This window comes from Microtus pennsylvanicus, chromosome 1, assembly GCF_037038515.1.
Source record: "Microtus pennsylvanicus isolate mMicPen1 chromosome 1, mMicPen1.hap1, whole genome shotgun sequence".
In the NCBI taxonomy this organism is placed as follows: Eukaryota; Metazoa; Chordata; class Mammalia; order Rodentia; family Cricetidae; genus Microtus; species Microtus pennsylvanicus.
The window spans coordinates 149973351-149989779 of NC_134579.1; the positions used below are offsets into that span (position 1 = coordinate 149973351).

At 44.9% G+C, this 16429-nt stretch overlaps 1 protein-coding gene across 1 annotated transcript; it reads right to left on the reverse strand.

Moving 5' to 3' along the window:
* Window positions 1-203: 203 nt before the first annotated feature.
* Window positions 204-16031, reverse strand: LOC142860822 (uncharacterized). The gene is made up of 5 exons (XM_075992589.1): window positions 15747-16031; window positions 7529-7611; window positions 6266-6392; window positions 3922-4017; window positions 204-2247 (listed from the first exon to the last, which is right to left on the reverse strand). The coding sequence occupies exons 2-5, from the start codon at window positions 7559-7561 to the stop codon at window positions 620-622; spliced, it is 1884 nt and encodes a 627-aa protein (XP_075848704.1). The 5' UTR covers window positions 7562-7611; window positions 15747-16031; the 3' UTR covers window positions 204-619.
* Between the last annotated feature and the right edge of the window lie 398 nt (window positions 16032-16429).

The window sequence follows — 16429 nt, forward strand, 5'->3', positions numbered from 1 at the left end:
GAAAGAAAGAAAAGAAAGCTGGACCCTTGGTCCCAATAATGCTATTGGCTCACAGACGCCACTCATGTTCCTTTACTTCTGTGTGTGGCTCTGTTCTGTGCTGACATGTCTCCTAATCATTGGAGGAATGGTCTCCATCCAAATTTAATGTCAAGTTGCTAAGCATCTCATATGCAATAAATAGACATTTCACAATGGGTTTTAGAAGAGTTACATAAATAACATTTATATTTTTAAAAGATTCTCTGATTATAAAATGAATAATAAACTTGAAGAAAACAATACCAATCACAGACATTTGGAAAAGTCCAAGTAAAACAATTGTATTTTGGAGTATGGTAACAGGAACAAAAATAAATGGACATACTTAGCAGGTGTATACACAGGACTTGGTGACACTGAGGAATGCCTGAGAGGCCTCTGCATGGAGAACTCGCCAATGATGGACATTTTAAGAACCCTGCCCGAGGACTTCTCCACGGTCCTCGCATTCCTAAGAGCTCTCTTACCTGTGTAAATTCTTCCCTGTAGAATAAACAGTCTGGTTGAAAGTTAAATTCTCTGATGAATGGTAAAGATTTGTCACTGGCTAAAGGGTTTCCCAGAGGAGGATACAGTTTTAAGGTCTCTTTGCAGTATGACATCTTTGGTGACAATTAAGGGATGACCTGGTTCTGAATGCCTTTCCACACCTATCACACACATAGGGCCTCTGACCTGTGTGAAGTCTCTGATGCTGAGCGCGGGACGAGCCATCCCCAAAGGCCTTTCCACATTCGCTACACTTGTAAGGCTTCTCTCCAGTATGAACTCTCTTATGTCTTATAAGGTAGGCAGTATGAGTGAAGGTTTTCCCACAGTCTTTACATTCATAAGGCTTCTCTCCTGTATGGATTTTCTGATGTCTGGCAAGATAGGTACTTCTTTTGAAAAACTTGCCGCACTGCTTACATTCAAAAGGTTTTTCTCCTGTGTGATTTCTCTGATGAGTGGTCAGCTGTGAACTTTCTCGAAAAGCTTTCCCGCACTCCTTACATTCGTAGGGTTTTTCTCCAGTATGAATTCTTGAATGAACAACAAGATGTATACTCTGCCGAAAAGCTTTCCCACACTCCTTACACTTATAAGGTTTCTCTCCAGAATGTACTCTTTGATGGCCAGTGAGTGACATGCTGTGGCTGAAGGCTTTTCCACAAACATCACATTTGTAAGGTTTCTCGCCGGTGTGGATTCTGTGGTGGACAGTCAGGGAAGACCCACTGCGGAAGGCCTTCCCACACACGGTACATTTGTAAGGTTTCTCTCCAGTGTGAATTCTCCTGTGCAAAGTCAGTCCGACGTGAACACTGAAGACTTTCCCGCAATCAGTGCAGTCAAACGGCTTCTCTCCAGTGTGATAATGCCTGAAGTGACGAGTAAGGGACATGCTATACCTGAAGGCTTGGCCGCACTCAACACACTGGAAGGGCCGCTTGTCGTTGTGACACCTCTGATGTTGAGCAAAGGTAGAACTATCCCTGAAGGCCTTCCCACATTCCTTACACTTGTAGGGCTTCTCCCCGGTGTGGATCCTCTGATGCTGAGCCAGGTGTGCAGGCTGCCTGAAGGATTTTGTACACTCCTTACACTTATATGGTTTTTCTCCGGTGTGAATTCTCTGATGCACAATGAGGTATGAATTCTGGCTGAAGGCTTTCTTACACTCCTTGCACTCAAAGAGTTTCTCGTGCGTGTGTGTTGTGTGATGCTGGGCCAGGTGGTGGCTCTGTTTGAAGGCTTTCCCACACACTGTGCACTTATATGGTTTTTCACCCGTGTGAATTCTCTGATGAACAGTGACGGATGAGCTATGGGTGAAGGTTTTCTCACAGTCGTTACATTTAAAAATGTTCTTCCCTGCCCAGATTTTCTTGTATTTTCGTACCTTGGGATTTTTGGAGAGGCTTTTCTTATTTGACGTGTGACTATACATATTCTCTTCTACATTGTCCAGATGGAGAGATTTTGAAGGGTTGGAGTATTTGTAGCTTATTCCTTTAGTGTGAGTTTCTTCATGCGTGACTGTTTCTTTCACGTTAAATAATATTTCTTGATTCGTCATTCGTCTATTGAAAAGGTCTTTACATTTCCACTTTTCTCCAGAAGAGGGACACTCAAGACCAAAACTTGAAATTTTCTCCATTGATACATTATCAAACACAAATTGCTTGAGAGATAATTTTTGTGTCTTGTATACAGAGTCTCCATCTGAAAAAAAAATGTGTTCTCTATCATGTGCTATTAGCAAAAGAAATATCTAAAGTGAAGTAATTCAAAACTATTCAGTAAATTCCATATAATCATAGATGTGCAAGCTGTCCCTAAGGATAAGAGTTTTGTCATAATTAATCTTGACTATCAACTCTACTGGATGAAAACTGCACAGGAGACTAGTAAAGCACGCCCCTGGGTATATATGTGAGGTTCTTTCCAAAGCTGATCACTAGGGAGGGAATGCCTTCCCTGTAGCTAAGTGTCCATAGCCAAAACACTGGAAGACTGTAATTAAAAAAAAAAAAACTCAGGAGGAAATTCATAGCATGGGCACGCTTCTATTTGCTTTCTGGCTGCCATAGTGACCAGGTTTCCTCCACCAGGCCCTTCCTCCATGCTTCTGCACTCCCACCAGTCCCAAAGCCATGGAGCCAGCTGATCATAGATAGAAACCATGGCCCAAACCAAATCCTTCCTCTCTTAAGCTGATTACAGCAGGTACTTTGTCAGAGTAATAGAAACAAATCTGGCAGCAGGGAAGAGATAGAAAAGAACGACAAAACAGGAAAACTAAGTATGAGGTGAGGAACTAGGAGAGGCAGTCTGCAGTGATGATGGTACCCGGGCCAGACTATGTCTCCTACCTTTAAAAATATTTCTTGACTTATTCAGTATCTATGGATGTTTGTCTGCATGTGTGCCTGTGCACCATGTGCATGCTGATGCCTGCAGAGGTCAGAAGAGGACATCAGATCCCCTGGAACCAGAGTTACAGACAGTTGAGCTGCCATGTGGGTGCTGGAAATGGAACTCAGGTCTTAACCACTGCACCATCGTTCCAGCCCCATGTCTCCTACTTTTAATTGATTAGTATATGTAGTTAATTTTGTATAACTACCAATATAGTTAATTACTATTGCTTCTCAGAACTCTCTAGAGATTTCCAGAAACCACACACTATGTTTTATGACTTCCCCCTAGGATTTAAAGGCAACTGCATGATCATAATTTCATAATCAGAAAATAGTGCTCCTTTATATGCTTGTGTTTCAATGTACCAAACTCTTTATATCTCATATAACTCAGTAAGGAATTTCTTCATTTGTTTTACTTTCAACAACTTAGCAGAAGTGTGACTTTTTAGGCCAGTTCATATAGGGCTTTGTTAACATAGGTGATGGTTAGGGAAAGGTGTCTCAGTGAGGGACTGTCAGATAAGATTGGCTTGTGAGCATGTTGGGCAATTATCTTGCTTGTCTGAACTGATGTGGAGATCCAAGCTGACCGGATATGAGTAGAGAAAGCTGGCTGAGTAACAGGCATGCATTGTTCACTCTCTCTGCTGTGACGGGCTGTTCATGATCGTGCCACTGTGAATTCCCACACGGATGGGCTACAGTGTGGACTCGCACGCTAAAACAAACCCTGTCCCTAGGGCCTGCTCTGTCAGGGAGCTTCATCACAGCACCGGAAAGGAACTAGGACAGTCTCCTTTGTACAAAACAACTTACTACAGAGACAAGAGGGAAAGAGAAGGAAAACCAGTCTGCAGCCAGAACCCTAAGGCTTGGGAAGGATTTCTGGGAAGCCCAGTGAGGAGGGAAGGACTTCTGAAGATGGCCGAGCCATTGCCTGGACAGGTTTTCCATCTGCATCACACATTCTCACCTTGCAATGTACTTCTTGTCCCCTCCCCCTCCGCCTCCCAAGGCTCCTTCCCATGCTCCAGCAATGAGATCAGTTGTGGCTTGGAAATGCAAGCTCCTGCATTAAAAACAAGAGACATAAAAATAGCCATGTTTTGAGTTGTCCTGGCGCATACGTCAGTTCCTTAGGTCTGACGGAACTATGAAATAAAAGGATGGAACACATTTGAAGGGCAAACTACATAAAACTCTGGAATAGTTGAGTGGCAACTGTCAACAGTCAACCCTACAGATATTAAACTAGTTCTTATGGGGGTGGTGGACAGGACCATCGCAGTAATAAATGAGATACTTTTTAAACAGCCTGCCAGGGGATGGGGTATTAGATGGCTCAGTGCTTTGGCTGCATGCTGCTCCTGGACAGGAACATGGAGCTCAGCTCCCACACCGGGAGCTCAGTGCTACTTACAACCCCAGCTCCAGGAGCGGAGCGCTCACAGCCTCTCCTGTCGGCAACCACACTCACATGTCCACACCCTCACACACGCATGTACGTATTTTAAATACAAATGAAATCTCTTTTAAAATTAAAATAAATGAAAGTTTTAAACATTTTTTAAATTTTTATGTGCATTGGTGTTTTGCCTACATGTATGTCTGTATGAGGGTGCTGGATCCCCTGAAACTGCAGTTACAGACAGTTGTAAGCTGCCATGTGAGTGTTGGGAATTGAATGCAAGTCCTCTGGAAGAGTAGCCAGTGCTCTTAACCTCTGAGCCATCTCTCCAGCCCCTTAATAAAAATTTAAAGGCCTGCTAGAGACAGACTGGAGTTTGAGTCAAGTGAATTACCTTTTGCCAGGCAATGGTAGAGCACACCTTTAATCCCGGCACTCAGGAGGCAGAGGCAGGAGGATCTCTGTGAGTTCAACACCAGCTTGGTCTACAGAGTGAGTTCCAGGACAGCCAAGGCTGTTACACAGAGAAACCTTGTCTCAAAAAAGAGCAAATTAAAAAATGAACTACCTGTCTAAAACAGAGCCGAGCATAGTGACTCTATCTCAGAACAAACATTTTCAGAGGACAGCGACAGAATCCTGAGCCTCTGCAGATTCCATTTGTACTATCCATGATAAACCCCAGAATCACTGGAATATGAAAATGAGAAATGTTAACCATGGCCAGAAAAGCAAAATGTAGCCAATCTGCAGTGTCACATTTTAAAACTCTGTGCAATCTACTCCACTCAAGGATGCAAAATAATAAACAAACGCGCAGCTATGGCTGCCTACAGCAGACACTGTCCTTTGTACCAAGCTTTGTTTCAGCCACCAAGCAGCTCCCAAATCACGACAGGGAAACTTATTAGTTATGAATGCTCAGTCTTATCTTAGCCCTGATTCTAATCTGTTTCTATCTACGCTTTGCCTCGGTCTTTTTACCTTCCGTTCCTGCTATATTACTTTCACTGCTTCTTCTGTCTGTTCGGTGGATGCCTGGCTTCTAGCACTGGGCGTGTCCTCTCCTTCTCCCTCGTTCTCTTCTCCTTCTTCCTCTCTCTGCTGTCTAGATCTCTCCTCATACTTATTCCCTCTGTCCACCAGCCCCACCTATCCTTTTCCGTCTAGCTATTGGCTGTTCAGCTTTTTATTACACCAATCGGGTTCCTTAGGCAGGCAAGTTGAAACAAATGCAACACATTAAACAAATACAGCATAAACAAACGTAACACACTTTCACATAGTTAAAGTCGTATTCTGCAACACAAACAGATGCAACACATCTTTACATAGTTAAATATTCCACAATAGTGCTTTGGTGATGTGGCTGCTGCTGACCACGCCTTGTTTGATGACCCCAAACCTATTCACATATGGTCAGCACTAACTGTACTCTGGGGTAATTGATTAATAGTAATAATAAAAAAGAAATAGAATATGAAGTAAGAAGGGAACCAGGCTGGTATATCTCAGTAGGAGTTAGAGAAGGTGTTGAGGAATTAATAAGGATAAAATTATACACTGTACACATATAAAAGTTTCAAAGAATGAAAATATTTTTATAAAAATAAAAAACTAAGACAAACAGGCTGAGACGATGGCTCGGTGGGTAAGGCACTTGCCGTGCAGGCACAAGGATCTGAATCTGAATTCCCAGGACCCATGGAGAGCTAATACAGTAGCACATGCGTAATTCCCTCATTCCTACATCAAGATGCAGGAGCTAATACAGTAGTACATGCTTAATCCCCACTTTCCCACAGCAGGATGTGAGGTGGAGACAGGAGGATGCCCAGAAGCTGCTGACAAGCCTGTCATGGCTGCAGGCTCTGGATGTTTCTGGATTATCCGCAGGGAGGGCGCTTACCCACTGAGACCAAGTTCCAGTAGTTCTCCAGCACCACAGTCCTGTATAGACTCCTCTGAGCAGGACTCAGCCGCTCCCATTCCTCCTGGGAGAAGTCTACGGCCACGTCTGTGAAGGTCACTGAGTCCTGAGACAGCACAAAAGCATTTACAAAGTTTTGTAACATTTTTTATTCTGTTTTGGGGTAGAGGTAGTTACTAAATGAAAGAAGACACAAATGACTACATCTTGTATCATTCCGCTTATATGAAATGCCCAGGAAATCCAAATATGTAGACAGGAAACAGTGGCTGGCTGGGATTGGGAGTAGGTCAGAGACTAACTGTAGGTGAGCTGCTTGAGAAGGGAAGATGCTTGTGTCCAGGGGCTCAAGGCCAGCTTGGGCCACAAAATGGGCCACCTCTTCTCATCTCAAAACAGAAAGAAAAAAAGAAAAGAATAACATGACTCATGATGGGTGAGAGGATATTTAAAAACCAAAATAAAACAAAACAAAAACCTCCTTTTCTACTGCACTCTCAAAACTTCCATGATCTCTGATGATCAAAGCATTCAGAAATCTGCCTACTTGCAACCCAGCTCTGCAGTGGGCAGCAGGTGACAGTCCTCTAATCTAGTCCGGTCATCACACACTCTCCCTGGACAGTGCCAGATGCCACAGACTGAGGGCTGGATGCCACAGATTTCCTCAAATTCAGATTCCAATTGCAAACTCCATGTTATTATTTTAGGGACAGAAATCCATGTAGAGGGCCTTTGCATGTCCATCTAACCTGGAATCCAATTCAATAGTACTGAGATACCTGTTTCATGTAAAAGAAGACAAGCCTTCTGACAAGAGCTGAAACCAGTTAAAAATGTACATGCAAGGCATGGTGTTCCACACTTATAATCCTTCTTCTCAGGAGCATGAAACAGGAGGATTGCCAAGCTGGGATCCATAGTTATATTCTGTCTCCCATCCAAGAACTAATCGGGCACAACCCTCCTTAACTTTCAAGAACCAGTGATAACAGGCACATTCAAGGTGCCTGCCATGAACTAGTAAGATTCGATAGCATAAAGAAGTGTATATATGGCAGGGAGAGAAAGAATTTCAGAGTGGGCTCTAGGCCTTATCACATCTATTCTTCGCCTACTAGGCAGCTAAAGTTAAGAATGACGTCCTGTAGGAGTAGGGGTGAGCAGGTCCGGGGACAGACTATTAACAGAATTTCCAAAGTAGCGACACTTAGTTCTCATGGAGAACAGACATAAACTAACCTGTAACATGGCTTTCATTAGTTCAACGGTCATTTCTTGCCTTCTCCTCCCTTGGAGAACAACTGTGTCCTGGGAAGTCCAGCCTAGAGAAAGAGGTAGGGAAAGTCAAGGTCTTCATGGTTCTCCCAGCATCACCTATGCAAGCTGCTCCTTCCCTTTCTTCCCTCCCAGCTTTAACTGGTCCAAATCTATGTAGCTGGCTGAGAGCAGGTAGGATGCTTGAACTTCATCACCTGCAACACCAAACTGGGAGTCAGATCTGAGTCTTGCTCAGCCATTATCAAAGAAGCTAACACAAAGACCCTAACTGGGCAATGTGCAGTGAGTGAGAGACCCTGGAACACTCAGTACTAAATGGGATTCTTCCCAGGAATCAGGGAATTATGCGTAAGAGGAGGTGGAAGATGGGAAGAGCCAGTGGGGATGGAGGACACAAGGAAACAGTGTCTTCTAGACACAACCACACTGACGTTCATATCAACTCATGGAGACCTTGGCAGCATACACAGAGCCTGCACTGGTCCAAGCCAGATGGGGTCCCAAGCGCTGAGAGGGCAAGTGGACATGAGCCCTCATCCCGAACCCAGAGGCTATCTCCAGTTGTCAACTGCTTGCAAAGGAAAAATTAGTTTTTCTCCCAAATGAAGTTTCACTGGGTATACACACTACACTCAAGGGCAGGCTTGAGGCCCAAGAGTAAATGGCCAACACAAAATGAACTAAATGGTATTTTTGGAAGTTTATTTTCCTCTTTTGTTTTGTTGTCTGGGCTTTTTTTTTTAACCTGGCTGGTCTGTTGCTTACATATTTATTTGGGTTTCTGATTTTGTGCTTCTGTGGGTTTTGTTTGTGTATCTCTGTGTATATGTGTTTCTCATACCTTTTTTTCTGTCTATTTCTGGTTTATTTGTTTTATTATTTTCCTGCTTTCTAAAGAGAGAGAAAAAGAAGGCATGGAGTTGGATGGGTGGGGAGGATCTAAGAGAAGATGATGGAGGGAAAACCATGAACAGAATATAGTGTATGGGAAAAATATTTCTAATAAATGAATAATAAAATTACCTAGGAGACATAATGCTGGGCATATCTGAGGGTGTTTCCAGTGCGGCTTAAATAAAGAAGCAGAATCACCCTGTGGTAATAAAACTGAGACCTCAGGTTTATTTTTAAAAAGGGACAATGAGGAAAGAAAGTCAGATGTTGGTTCATGGCTCTCTGCTTCTATCCTTCAAAGGCAGTGTGACCGGTCTCCTCACGCTTTGCCACCATGACTTCTGTCCCATGGTGGGCTGTATTCAAGTTGTATGTATATATACATACATATATATATATATATATATATATATATATATATAATTTTTTTTTTGGTTTTTCGAGACAGGGTTTCTCTGTGGTTTTGGAGCCTGTCCCGGAACTAGCACTTGTAGACCAGGCTAGTCTCGAACTCACAGAGATCCGCCTGCCTCTGCCTCCTGAGTGCTGGGATTAAAGGCATGTGCCACCACCACCCGGCCTGTATTCAAGTTGTGAGTCTTTTATTTTGTCAGGGGTTTTGATCTGAGCAGTAAGAAAAGTATCTGACATATTAGGCAGTGGTTACTACTGGAGTATAGCAAATCACTCTTTCCTATACACTGAAGTCTCCTAAATGTTTATCCCCAAACCCCCTAGTGAAATATCCCTTTACAGCTCATAAAGAACCCCATTCCGAAAGCCACCAGAGACAAGAGTTACTATCTTCCTTCAGCCCAAACCCCAGGACCTTCACTTTCTCTTCACTGTGGAACAATATATGTGTGAATATATGCCACTGTGATTGGCTTAATAAAGAAGCTCACTGGCCCATAGCTGAATAGGTAGCGGTTAGGAGGAACTGGCAGACAAAAAGCACAAAAAAGAGGAATCTCAGGAGTGTTGAGAAGATGCAGAGGAAGCAGGAGATAAACTTGCTGTACTGAGAAAAGGTACTGAGTCACAAGACAGAGTGTAGATAAGAAATGTAAAAAATATAGATTAATTTAAGTTATAAGAGCTAGGCAAGGGAACCAGTATAGGCCCAAACTAGGCCCTCTGCATGTGGGTGATAGTTGTATGGCTAGGATAGACTATAGGGCTACTGGCAGTGAGACCAGGATTTATCCATACTGCTTGTTCTGGTTTTTTGCAGCCCATTCTCTCTGGAGGGATACCTTGCTCAGCCTAGATATGGTGACGAGGGCCTTGGTCCTGCCCGAAAGCAATGTGCTAGACTTTGTTGACTCCCCATAGAAAGCTTTACCCTCTCTGAGAAGTGGATGGGGGCTGGGATGGGAGGTGAGGGAAGAGGTGGAAGAGGCAAGAGGAGGGGAGGGAGTGGAAATGGATTTGGCATGTCAAATGAGAAAAGATATGTTTTTTAAATAAATAAAGAGCTAGATAGTGACAAACTGAGCTACCGGCTGAGCATTTATAATTAACAGTAAGTCTTTGTATAGTTGTTGGAGAACTCACTGGCAGGACAGAAAAGTTCATCTATACCCCATCCATTATCTGGTCTGACTGTACATAAATACTCCCACAAAATAGCTATTTTTTCATTTTATATGCAAAGGTGGAATTGTTCCCTTTGGAAGTTTCTGATCCATAATTTGGCACCATCTGTTTGAAATCCCATTCCGAAAGTCACCAGAGACAAGAGTTACTGTCTTCCTCCAGCCCAAACCCCAGGACCTTCACTTTCTCCTCACTGTGGAACAATGAACTTTAGGGATCAGTCCTGCCACTGTGTGACCCCCACCCTGAGCTCACTCATTTCTCCTCCTTTCCGACCTAGATTAGTGGGCTCCTCTCCCTTCTGACAGCTCAGGCCAGTTTCGGCAGCTTCTGGGATGCTAGGACCCAGGACTCAGCCCAGCAATACACAACAGGCAGTTGCAAACAGCACACAGAAAGAAGCTACTGATGCTGGGGGCTGGAGACAGCTCAGCAGTTAGGAGCACCTACTGCTCTTGAGGACCCAGTTCAGCTCCCTGCACCCAAAGGCAGCTCACAACCATCTGTAACTTCAGTTCCTGAATAGATATATATTCAGGCAAAACACTCAAACGCAAAAAATGAAAACAAATAGATCTTTTAAAGAGAGAGAGAATCTAATGCTAATAAGGCATGGTAGTGCACACCTAAAATCCCAACAATCAGAAGTCTGAAGAAGGATACTTTCCAGGATGAAAACCTGACAAAAAATAAGAAAGAATAACAGGAAAGGAAAGGAAAGGAAAGGAAAGGAAAGGAAAGGAAAGGAAAGGAAAGGAAAGGAAAGGAAAGGAAAGGAAAGAAAAAAAATCTCCCAGGGAGATGGCTCAGAGGGTAAAAGTACCTGTGGATCTAGGTTTGATTCCTAGGACGCACTTGTTGGAAGGAGAAAACCAGCTCCTGAAAGTTGTCCTCTAACACACACACACACACCATACTGTGGTATGCTTCTGCCCCCACAACGAAACTAAAACATTAAAATTTAACTTAAAATGTAATAGTGGGTTTTTTGTTTTATAAACCTAATTCTATTAATTAATCTTCAAAGTAGTCACTTCATACACACCGGGCCATGATTACAGCATACAAAGCGACATCAGAAGTACCAACACAAGAGCTCACACACTTTCTAATCCCATGGAAGACAATCACAGGCACCCGAGAGAAGGCGCAACGCTGGTAACCACACACATACACCATGATCTCAGAGGGGTCTGGGTGCACACACACACATCTTCACAGACACCCTATTCTCTCTATACCCACAAGATCACAGCCTCTTACCTAGATCTTTCCCATGCAGACGCCACAGCTTCAGCCCCTACATTCATAAGGCTTCTCAAACACCACACTACGGTTCAGAGAATCTTTCTCATCCAGTTTGCTCACACACACACCTGTTCATCCTTCTCTCCCAGTCTCAGCCACCGTGATGTCCTCTGGGCACAGAGGGAGGCCACTGTAACCCCAGCATTTGGAAGGCAGTGGCAGGGAGATGGTGAGTATGAGGGAGGCTAGGCTGGGATACATAGAGTTCCACTCCTGCCTGGACTACCTCGTGAAACTTTATATATTGCTACGGGAGTATGGATTGCCTTCACTATGGAAAATGGTATATGGTTTCAAAAAAAAAAACTACATAGACCTCTGACTGATTTTGTGTGTCAACTTGACACAGGCTAGAATCATCAGACAGGAAGGAGCCTCTGTTAAGGAAATGTCTCCATGAGCTCTCTCTGTAAGGCATTTTTTCAATTAGTGATCAATGGGCTCTCCCAGCCAATGGTGGGTGGTGCCATCCCTGGACTGGGGATTCTCAGTTTTGTAAGAAAGCAGGCTGAGCAAGCCAGGGGAAACAAGCCAGTTAAGCAGCACCCTTCCATGGCCTCTGCATCAGCTCCTGCTTCCTGCCCTGCTTGAGTTCCTGTTCTGACTTCCTTTGGCAAACAGTGATGTGGAAGTGTAAGCCAAATAAACCCTTTCCTCCCTAACTTGCTTTCTGGTCATAGTGTTTCATTGCAGCAATATAAACTCTAGGGCAAAAAACACACAGTCTTTCACAGCCCAGTTTCTTGCTTACACAACCACACACATTCACAGAAGTGAATCCTTCTATTTAACCTCTCCAAGGAGCCTCATGCATTTGACACTTTATATATTGGCAGATCTAGTTCTCATTGTGTAAACTTTTTCTAAGGAGACATAAAACAAACATCTATTTACCCCAGATAATCCAACTTGTTGAATCCATGAATTGATTGGGCTTATTTACAGAGCATGGGAAAAGAGTTATTTATAAGAGCATGGGTAACCCCCAAACTACTGCATCACCCCAAAGTCTCACGCTATCATGAATGGCATCTTCATGGGAACTGAATCATGAGTTCCCCTTTTAGTTAATAGTTTACTTCCTATGCCCTCTAACATTTCCCAAGAGCATCTGTATACAGATGGGGGGGGGTAGGGTGAGGGTAGCAAGAGAGAGCGCGACAATGCCAGATAAGGATCCTGTGACACTCCCTCCTTCTTCTACTAGAGAATATTAACAGTTCCATCACCAATTCCAGAGACCAAGCTGTCTCTTAGTTCTTCTCAATTAGTCACTATGACTACAGGGTCCTGGTACTCTCTCTCCAACATGTTGTCTTAACTAGTGTTCTACTGTTGTGAAGAGACACTGTAACCATGCCAACTCTTACAAGAGAAAGCATTTAATTGGGGCTTGCTTACAGCTTCAGAGGTTTAGTACATTACCATCATGGCAGGAACATGGCTGCACATGAGCAGACACAGTGCTGGAGGAGTAGCTGAGAGTTCTACATCCAGAACCACAGGCAGCAGGAAGAGAGAGCTGCTGGGCCTGGCTTGGGCTTTTGAAACCTCAAAGCCCACCCCCAGTGACACACCAACAAGACCACACCTTCTAATCCTTCTTAAGTAGTGCCCTGATGACAGTACATTCAATCCAACTTCAAAAGTCCCCATAGTCTATCAAGTTTCAATACTGTTTAAAAGTCAAAAGTTCAAAATCTCTTCTGAGACTTAAAGCACCCTCTTAACTGCAACCCCTGTAAAATAAAAATTAAAAAGCAGATCACATACTTCCAACATACAATCAAACAGACTATACATTACCATACCAGAAGGGAGGAAAGGGAGCATAGTGCAGAAATATTGGACTGACGTAAGACCAAAACCAGCAGGGTGAACTCCCAGCTCTGCACCTCCACGTCTGATGTCCAAGCACTCTTCAGATCTCCAGTTCTGCCAGCTCTGTTAACTGCAGCACACATCTCTCTCTCAGGCCGGTGCCACGCTCTGTCTGCAGCTACTCTTGGCAGCTATCCCAGGACTCTAGCATCTCCAAAATCTTGGGGCTCCAACACAATCCCAGCTACATATTCCCAGCTTCATGCAATGGCCTCTCGGGGTCTCCATAATGGGATACCCTGACACATGCCTGTCCCCAGCAGCTTTCCTTAGCCACGGAGGGAGAGTCCATAACCCTTTCTTCTATCGTTGACTCTAAATCTAGGATGACACGGCCAAAGCAGCCGAGTTCTTCTGCTTTCTGAGGCTAGAACATGGCCCTTCTACTTACTTAAATATCAGTTTTATGTTTCTGATGGTTTCCTTCACTGCTTAAGCTTTTCTTTAAGTCCTTTTCACAAGTTGAAATCTTAGTTGGGTGGGGCCAGCACTCCCTTATTCCATTTAGCATTAGGCTTTGCTTTGAACTTGATCTCCTTGGGCACTGGAGTTAGATCTAATACACTTCCTGGTGCTCCTTTTCATGACAGACGTGCATAAGAGTGGCCACTAAGAACCACACGACACAGTCAATACTAGGCTCCTGGCCAATGTCATTAATCCAAAGGTCTTTGATTTAGCCTCAGTCAGATTTATAGGACAAGGGCAAAAAGCAGCCACATTTTTTGCCAAAATATCACAAGAATGGTCTCTAAGCCACTTGCTAATATTCTTCTCCTCTGAAACCTATGAGTCAGGCCATCATAATCTGCATTGCTTTTATCGCCACTGTCTTCCCTGTGCCTACCAGTATGGTCCATTAAATACCTAAAGTGTTCAACCTCGTTCCTAACCGAAGTACCAAAGGCCACCTTTCACCCACAAGCAGCAGGGTCAGGCCTGCCACGGCAATACTCCGCTCCCTGGTACCAACTTCTCCTTGATCACAGACTGCTGCTGTGCACATCCTACTTTATGACTTCACCCATCTCATGATGGACAGCTCAGGTCCTTCACCATTACAAAAGCCCAACCTGTATCTGCTGTTCCTCTAAATTAGTTGCTATGGCTGCAGGGTCTTGATACACTACTCTCTCCAACACGTCAATGATATAACCATGAAAAGCCCAAAGGAAAAGTCATACAACACTTAAACTCAGGCAAGATTCATACCCTCTATTTTCTCAGACTCAAGTCTCTAACACACACACACAGGCACACGCACACACACACAAGATTCATACCCTCTATTTTCTCAGACTCAAGTCTCTAACACACACACACAGGCACACGCACACACACACAAAATCCATACCCTCTATTTTCTCAGACTCAACTCTCTAACACACACACACAGGCACACGCACACACACACACGCTTTGATGATACAGAGAATACACAAATTCAGTCTCTTCTTTGCAACACAAACACTTCTGAAGTTTCCCCAAACACATCCAGCAAACAGTTCTGCAGAAGACACAAGCTGGGTATCTCTTCATCTAATTCAGTTCTGGGACTATCAAGCCAGACTCCACAGGTTGAGGACTCAGTCCCAATGACTGCTTTTGAATTCTGATGCTAGGTACAAGTTCCAAGTCGTCTCACCTGTACTGCTGAAGGACTGGCTATAAATCAAAGTTTTCTATGAGTTCCTCACAGTTCAATCAATTTGCCTGAGTGGCTCCCAGAACTCGATAAAACCCCTGTTAACAAGATCATTATAAAGAATATGTTTAAAGATATATGAAGAGCTGGAGAGATGGCCCAGTGGGTAAAGTTCACATTCCAGCCTGAGGACCGGAATTCAATTCCCAGAACTCACATAAAAAGTTACGGGAGGGGAGGAAAAAGTAAAGGGGAGAATCAGCTCCACAAAGTTGTCGCACATGCCTGAAATCACAGCACTTTGGAGGCTGAGGCAGGAAGATCAGGGGTTCAAAGTCACCCTCTACTTACACACTGAGTTTGAGAAATGCCAGGGGTACACAATACTCTATCTCAAAACAACAACAACGACAACATTGTCCTTTGGTGATCAATTTACCCTTCAGCCCCTCTCTCCTCTCCCAGTTGGGGTTTGGGACTGAAATTCTTTATCCTCTAATCTTTTTTGGCGTCTGCGATGATCAGCCCTGACCCTGAAGCTACCTGGAATCTGCCATCCATCCACCACGAACGCTCATCAGGATATTCGGTACTTTGGACATTCCAAGCATTAAGTGCTGTAACGTAGACCACGGAAGATAGACAACTACCATACGATTCACGATCACCTCACATCCGCACCATGTATTTCTCAGACCCTGTCTTCCTCTCCCACACACTCACACGAACGTACAGTCACCCTGAAAACGCACAGCCCAGTTCGTTTCACACACTCCGGCCTGGCACACCCAAGCACGCCCTCAGCCGTCTGTGCCCTCGCGCCCCCGGATTCCACGTATCCGCCAAGCCTACCTCCAGAGACGCTGACCTCTAGGAAACGCGGAGACTACGAGGCTCTCCCCTGCCCCAGCTTTCGGGCTCCCACTCCCCCATCGGTCGCCTTACCCAGCCGCTGTCAACCTAGGGACGCTGGGAGGCAACGGACAAGCTGGGCGCAGGCGCAGTCTCTTCCAGCCGCAGCACAGGGGCAGAGCCCGAGAAAGGCGGGGCTTGGCGTAAGGGGCGCGTTCCGAGAGAAGACTTAGGTGAGAGGCGGGTCCTACGGAGAAGAGCGGGTTCTTAGAGCGCGGTGAGGGCGGGGCTAGTCGGAGGTGAGGGCGGGGCTTAGTCAGTTGGGCGGGCTCTCAGCCGACTCTGAGGGGGCGGGGCTTGTAGAGAAGGGCGGGTCTCAGAAGAGTCTGTGGTGAGGCGGCGCTAAGCAGTATTATGTGAGGGGCGGAGTTACCAAGTAGGACGGGTTCTCAGAGGAGTCTGAAGCGAGGGGCGGGGCTTGGATAAGTGGCGGGACTTGCGGGGGGGGGGGGGAGGGCGGAGTCTCAGAGTCTCAGGGATGTCCGTGGTGAGGGCGGCGCTAAGCGGAGAAAGGGAGGGGTCGCAGCTGTCTGAGATAAGGGGCGGTGTTGTCAAGTGGGGCGGGTTCTCAGAGGAGTCTGAGGCGAGGGGCGAGGCTTAGCAAGTAGGGCGGTTCTCAGCAC

What these genes read in the sequence shown, in the direction of transcription:
- LOC142860822 (XM_075992589.1), bottom strand. Translation starts at nt 7,561, where the DNA reads ATGACCGTTGAACTAATGAAAGCCATGTTACAG. An exon ending in TAATGAAAGCCATGTTACAG is followed by an intron (nt 6,393 to 7,528) that starts GTTAGTTTATGT and finishes GTGCTGTCTCAG; the next exon opens with GACTCAGTGACCTTCACAGA. An exon ending in CTGGAACTTGGTCTCAGTGG is followed by an intron (nt 4,018 to 6,265) that starts GTAAGCGCCCTC and finishes TTTTTAATGCAG; the next exon opens with GAGCTTGCATTTCCAAGCCA.